The sequence below is a fragment of the Thunnus albacares genome, chromosome 10 (genome assembly GCF_914725855.1).
Source record: "Thunnus albacares chromosome 10, fThuAlb1.1, whole genome shotgun sequence".
Classification (NCBI taxonomy): domain Eukaryota; kingdom Metazoa; phylum Chordata; class Actinopteri; order Scombriformes; family Scombridae; genus Thunnus; species Thunnus albacares.
In genome coordinates this window covers 20,855,517-20,862,197 of record NC_058115.1, presented here as the reverse complement: position 1 = coordinate 20,862,197, position 6,681 = coordinate 20,855,517, and the positions used below count along the sequence as shown (strand labels likewise).

The 6,681-nt window shown below is 39.4% G+C and overlaps 1 protein-coding gene across 3 annotated transcripts; it reads right to left on the bottom strand.

The window, feature by feature from the left end:
- Positions 1 to 363: 363 nt before the first annotated feature.
- Positions 364 to 6,335, bottom strand: rbmx (RNA binding motif protein X-linked). 3 transcript variants are annotated; one of them, XM_044363076.1, is made up of 11 exons: positions 6,059 to 6,335; positions 5,831 to 5,957; positions 5,026 to 5,132; positions 4,752 to 4,917; positions 4,474 to 4,617; positions 4,073 to 4,190; positions 3,442 to 3,570; positions 3,264 to 3,355; positions 1,466 to 2,437; positions 750 to 843; positions 364 to 495 (listed from the first exon to the last, which is right to left on the bottom strand). In XM_044363076.1, exons 2-9 carry the CDS (start codon positions 5,937 to 5,939, stop codon positions 2,121 to 2,123), a joined length of 1,182 nt encoding a protein of 393 aa, XP_044219011.1. In that variant the 5' UTR covers positions 5,940 to 5,957; positions 6,059 to 6,335; the 3' UTR covers positions 364 to 495; positions 750 to 843; positions 1,466 to 2,120. The 3 variants fall into 3 exon arrangements, with proteins under 3 accessions (XP_044219011.1, XP_044219012.1, XP_044219013.1); XM_044363077.1 differs by having other exon boundaries at positions 4,474 to 4,590; XM_044363078.1 differs by lacking the exon at positions 1,466 to 2,437.
- Between the last annotated feature and the right edge of the window lie 346 nt (positions 6,336 to 6,681).

Sequence of the window (6,681 nt, the reverse complement as noted above, 5' to 3'; positions counted from 1 at the left end):
CCTAGTGGTATTTGGAGTAGGAAATGAGTCATGAGATTGTTTAAGGTAAGGGTTTATTATGGTAGACGGGTTAAAAGCGAGAAAATGTGACCCTAAAAACTTCTCAAGGACAAAATGTGTTTAATGTAGTGAATTAAGTATTATATATGTAATGTAAAACTGCTCTATGCCTGAGAACTTAAACGCCTGGATAAATTCTTATGTATGACCATTTGAAAAGTACATCTGAGTAAAAACTGCACTGATTGTGATAAAGCAACAAGGTACCAAAAACACCTCAACCTCACTTTAAATACAACTACAATAAAATAATCTTCAGTAAACATCTTTCATGACAACTCAAAAAAAAAACAGTAAACAACATATTTTTCTCATCTTTATTGAAAACACCAGAAACTGATTTGAGCAAATCCTCAGCCCGTGTTCTTCCCACTTTCAACATGTTCCGCTTGAAAAGATTCAACCAGCAGCCTCCACAGTGGCCTGCGCCAGCATCTGAAAGACAGAACGCATTCAAAACAACTGAGTACATACAGTATCAAGAGTTTGATTTTACAGCAATATAAATCCATTATACCAGAACCTTGATGGTCATTTAAAAGTACATTTTCTCAGCACTTTGTATGTGAAAAAACTCATGCAAAAGAACTTCAGTTGCTTCCATGGTCCTTTCCTTTCATACCACCAATACTTCCCAAGTTTTTCTGTATGTATAGATAATTCAATGATAATTTGTCTGATGTACATACCTGCACTGGTGCGCTGTGGTTTCTTTGGTCCAACAAACTGAGGACACAATTCAGGTACGTTTGCAAGAGCAGTTGCCTTGAAGGGGTGTTCATCCTGCAATGAGAACATAATATTAACGTGCTGTCCTTCTCTTAATTATGTATTCATAAAATGTTTGATAATGATCTTCTTAGTCCTTGATCCGACTGCGATTTCGCTTTAGCGCTCGTTTCCAGTTTGGCAGTTAGGATGGTGGGGTTCTTCCAGAGGTCTCCAGTGTTTGAATTGGCATGCTTGTGGAAAAGGTTTCGATACTGAGAAAATGGCTATTAATTTTAAAATGGCTTTTAATTTTACTGAGAAAAAAATCTTACAAATAACTAGAGAGCTTTACCTATGATTTTAAAAAGCACTGTTGCCAATCATTCTTACTCAGGTTGGACGATTGGTTAGGGAAAAAAGGTTCTCCATCGTTTTGAGGGCTCAGCTGGGAAAATGGCAAACTTTCATTGCTGACAAGGGATGAAACTTCTTAGGATGTTGCTGCACTTTGACAATTTTAGCTGATGAAAACGGATTAAAATAGAAAAGGGCACATTCAGTTGACCTCCATTTTTTTCCTTTTGTCCTCTGAGGCAAAAGTTGTCTTGAATATCACGCTTTGAGTGAAGATTGCAATACAGGACAATGAGAAACTCATTTACAGATGAGAAACAAAGAGGTTTGCTTTGCTTACCAGCTGTTGACTATCGGTCGAGTTGAAAAGACTCTTGCATTTGGTTGTTGTTGCCTTTGGTTTTGTCGTTGCATGCCATCAAATGGCTCTAGGGTGATGGATCCATTTCCAAGGAAACTATATTGGAACATTTTGACAGTAACATTTGCCTAACCCTTAAAGACAGTAGTGACCAGTTGGAAGCACATTTGTGTTAAGAATGAACTCAAGTCACTCGACTATAAAAGCACGAGCAGAGACTCACCTAAGCTTTACAGAGAACTTTGTAAAGGAGATCATTTTGTTAATTAACATTCATGTCACTGTTTCTGGTCTCCTTTTGAATATCGATGAGAAGTGGTCAAGGTACAACTAAAATCTTTATTAGAGTAGGAAAGCCAGACTTATAGGGCATTGCAGATTCCAACAGCACTGAATGTACAAAAACTAACACTCACTTGGTAACTGTACTGTTACATGAGCAATAGAAATACTAATAAAAAAAAAAAGTTTACACATAAAAAAAATGGGAAACTCAAGATACATTTCAAAGCTATGCTCCATATTCCACAGATTCAGACATGGATAGTTTGTCTTGTTGTCAGATTTCTTCCAAAACACGTGTTAACTGTGCACGAACACTAACGTTTGCTTTAACGTGATTTCCATGTCCATTTTAGTATCTGCTGCGAGCCATTCCTCTATCGGCTCGATTGTTGCCACGGCCACCACGTGGCCCTCCACGACTTGAGCTGCTGTATGAATCACGAGGAGGGTAGCCTCTCTCGACAGGGGGAGCTGGGCCCCTATCCTGCCTGCCCATTCGCTCACCACGGCTAGGTGGGTATGGGTCACTCCGACTGCTGGGGTAACTGTCACGACTGCCATAGCCATCCCGGGAACTGCTGCCATAGTCATCGTAACGACTGCTTCCACTGCTCCCACCATAGGATGGTGGGGGGCCCCGTGAAGGTGGGGCGCTGCGAGAGTTACCTGCAGGGTCAATGGGTCAGGTAATTGGCAAGGTTCAATTTACACATTTGCTTGCACTGTCAAGTGCTCATTTTTTTGCCAATAGAATTCAACCTAAAAAAATAAATTTAATGGACGACATGTTTAAATGTCCCGTCATTTAATAAATCTTAAAATTTAACATTGGATATTTAGTTGATATGGGCAGTAATATATCCAAGTACAGGGAATAAGAGGGCAATGTTATTTGTTTCAGCATGCCATTGATTTTTGTGTAGCCATTTTTCCTTTTAGAGCTCCATGTGTTAGAACTGCAGGTAAGGACGAGGTATTCAGAGTTGTCTTGATGGTTTTTGGAAGGTTACTCCTTGAGGGAGTGCTTTGATAGGCAACATATACGGAGTGATCAACGGATGTTTCCAAGGATTTTTGGGGATTCCTTATGGTTGCCAACTCTCTGGGGCACATTAAGTAGTCTGCATTATTTTTGAATGCTTTTGAATACTGTCACAAACACAGCGGTAATATGGATTGTGATATGTGGGCTCAGCTTTCCAATATATTTCTGTTGTTCAGTTGAGATGCCAATACGTATACATTTCTAATAGATGGAAAAATTGCAACTTGGTTTGCAGGTCAGGGTTGCAGCAAATGGAATGACAAAAAGTTTAAGAGGCAGCCTGAAATGCCATTTCCTCTGGGTTAGGGGAAAAACTGCAGCTTCTTGTGACTGGAGGTTGCGGTAGTCAATGCTATGATTTAGTTGGTTGGTTGGTTATTTAATGCAGCTCTTCTTTGTGCCACAGTGGTTATCTGTCCTCATTATACTCATGTAGGCATATCTTACCGTAACCATCATATGAATCTCTGTAGGAGCCACCACTTGGACGGTCTATGTAGCTTCGTGGTTCCCGGCCTCCGCCGTAGCCATCGCGGTCACTACATAATAAGGACAGTTGTTACTTGGTGACCAGGTGAAATCAGATCCAAGTTTTTAAACCTTTTGTATCGATGCAAACTCCTACCTGTATCCCCTTGACATTGAGCCGTAGTCATCTCGAGAACTGGAATTTGAGTATTCTCGGTATGAATATTCTCTGGGAGGAGGTCCATAGTCCCGCGAATCTCTGGAGTTATAATCCCGACTGGAGTAGCTGTCAAAAATAGCACAATTAACCTCAGAGCTGCAAAAACAAAGTTACATGGGCCACATGAATTTAGTCAATTAATGTCTACTGTCCCTTGTGATTTTGAACATTTTTTTACAAAATAATTTAATCATTAAAGTCATTAAAATGAAACACTTATTGGTGGAGTTTATCTTCTCAGATATAGGACAGCTCAGACTCATGTAAAAGTCCACCCTGTGCCTTCTCATATAAAGCAAGAGGACAACTGAGACATAAGCAAAATAAAGTTTGACTATGAAGAAAATATTTTACAAAGACAAAGTTAAGCCCTGTAAAAAGGTTGTACATACTTTACATATCCATTGTTGTAATTGTATTAAAGTTAAATGAACTTTTCTCACATAACCGCTGCAGACATTCAGCAGAACACACTTTACAAATACTTTGTTTGTGGCTCAACTAATTGTATAAAAACTTGGTTGTTTTCACACCACTGTACAATGTAATTCAATATTGTAGATCCTACCTATCTTTTGATGAGTAATGGTCATCTCTTGGCGATGGATAATCATCCCTTCTGGACATCATGGAATCTCTGCGAGGAGGGGGTGGACCATACGGATCCCTGTCCCTTGACATGGGGGCTGGAACACAAAAGGTAATGGCAAACAGTCTTATTAATCTCCAAATAACCCTGAGATGAACACAGCCCATCTAATTGCATTTAGTTTAAGTTTAAGTCCGCGTAACAAAGAAATAAATATAGAAACAAAATACAATCAACAACAATGAAAACATTTGATTCGACAATATTGTGCTGGAGGGGATTTCCAAGCAGGTAACCAGTGGGTATTGTGCCAGTACAATTTTGTTAAATTACTTGCATCTGAATTGAGATAAGTACAAACAGAATTCCCTCCCACTTACCTCTGCTCATGGGACCAGATGGTGCTGACCTCTTGGGTGGGGGACCTCCGTTACGGACAGGGGGTCCTCTCTTCATCGGAGGGGGACCTCTGGATGACATCCCTTTAAAGAAGGGTTCTACATTCCCTGAATTATCATAGTAGTCTTATAACAGACAAGAAATGCAAATATTAACACAATAAACTCAAAAGGATGTATTACAAAAAATACATTAAATTAATATATTTTACTATTACAATTCCACAAACTCAACTAAGCAAATAAGTTTGGTAATTTACCTCTGGATGGTGGGCCCCTCATACCACCAGGACCTCCCCTGGACCCACGGGGGCCTCTGGGTGGACCACGACTGCGGGAGTGCATGGGTGGTGGTCCTCGCCTACCAGCACTCTCAAATTGAGGTTTGGTAGCTTGCTCCACTTTGATAGGTTTACCATCAAGGGACTACAGTAGAAGAGGCACCGTTACAAATGCAAATTCAAGATGATTTAAAAAAAAAAAAAAAAAAAAAAGATCTTTTCTAAATTATGCCTGATTAAAGAGAGGACTTGCCTTCCCATTCATCTCACGTGCTGCATCCTTTGCATCAGCCGGACTTTCAAATGTCACAAAAGCGAAACCTCTTGATTTGTTTGTTTCACGGTCTTTCATCAGAAGAACTGAAATGAAGAAATATAGTGTAAGAACTGAAATACAGAGGAAAGAACAGATCATGAGCTTTGTGACTGATGGTTTTATCTATTTACAGAATTGCTTCACAAAAAGTATAAATATAGCTTCTTTTGCAACAATTTAAGCTGGAGAAAACAAAGTGTTCTTATTGCTACTCCCATTTTGCTACCTACAGCTGTGACTCACTGTTTTCGGTTTTAACCAATATGTACCCTTCATGGTTCAAAAGATATTCTTATTTCCTGCTGCAAGACACTAACTTACATTTTACAGCAAGTAAGGAGCAATAAGGCCAGCTCAAAATATGCTTTACGTTACCGAACGTGAAAACAAATGGGGCCCATTTAAGTGAATGAAGACACAATGAATTACATTAATCGACCACAGAATCGTGCTGATAGTTGACATTACTTCAATGATTTGTTTGTTTTTTCAGTTTCACGTTTTAAAATACTCATATCAATTAACAATTCATTCCATTAACTGATAATTAGAAACTGAAAACACTGCTTGATACATATTTGATGTGCATCAATAGCACGGATCCGCACACAGTGATTTATGAAGTAACATTAACTGATAACGCATTTCTTTCCTTCTTAAATATCTGTTTTCTTATACATTGTATCCTCACTTAACCAAGATACGACCTGAAGTGAAAATGGCCAACAATTTCCATCCACACCTTCGACAATCCTGCCATATTTGCTGAAGTACTGCTCCAGGGCCTTCTCGGTGGTCTCGGTATTCAGCCCGCCGATGAAAAGCTTCCCTGGTCGGTCTGCTTCTGCCATGCTGCAAAAACGCCCCACCTGCAACAACAAGAAAAAAGGTCGTATGCAATATTAGAATATACATAATATTGGCGCTCATTTTGCTCTCGGTACTCAGACATTTCTGTGGTGATTATTACCTGCTGCTGGCGAAAGTCTTGGGCTGTTGAATGCGCAAAATGGCGTTAAACGTGCCAGCGGTTGTACCGTTAGCTAGTTACTTGACTAACGCTATTATTCCAGCTGTTAACGGGAGACTTTGCCTTTACACCCGTTAAAACGTAAAAAACAATAGTACTGTTGTAGTTTGCATTAACACCGCTATGCCGCGGATGGGTGCAGCCGTAATAAACTCAACAACGGTTCCTATTCCCCTTCTTCTTTTCCTCGTCTTCTTCTTCTTCGTATTCTTCTTCTGCTTCTTCCTCTTCTTTTTTGTCTAATGGCGGGCTACAGACTAATGCGAAACGCGCATGTCGCCACCTACTGTACCGGAGTGTAACATCATCATGACTTCAAGAACTGTTTCTAGATGTTGTACCTGTTTCAAACGCATTCATTGATTTGATCAAATATATCACTGAACATAAATTGTACATTTTGTTATAGTATCCCTGAGACTGCGGTTAATTTATTTTAGTATTGTTTTTGGATGACGTGTATTTTTTATCAACAACTATATTGATTGAAAATTGTTATCATTTTTTATTTGTACGGAAACATGTACTGTCTGGCATACTAAAAGATGACACTCATTAGAATT

Bases quoted from the DNA above. Each gene is read 5' to 3' on its own strand.
- rbmx (XM_044363076.1), bottom strand. From the start codon at position 5,939: ATGGCAGAAGCAGACCGACCAGGGAAGCTTTTCATCGGCGGGCTGAAT. The intron at 5,133-5,830 runs GTGTGGATGGAA...TCTTCATTTCAG, and splicing joins ATATGGCAGGATTGTCGAAG to TTCTTCTGATGAAAGACCGT. The intron at 3,571-4,072 runs GTAGGATCTACA...TATTTTTGACAG, and splicing joins CATTACTCATCAAAAGATAG to CTACTCCAGTCGGGATTATA.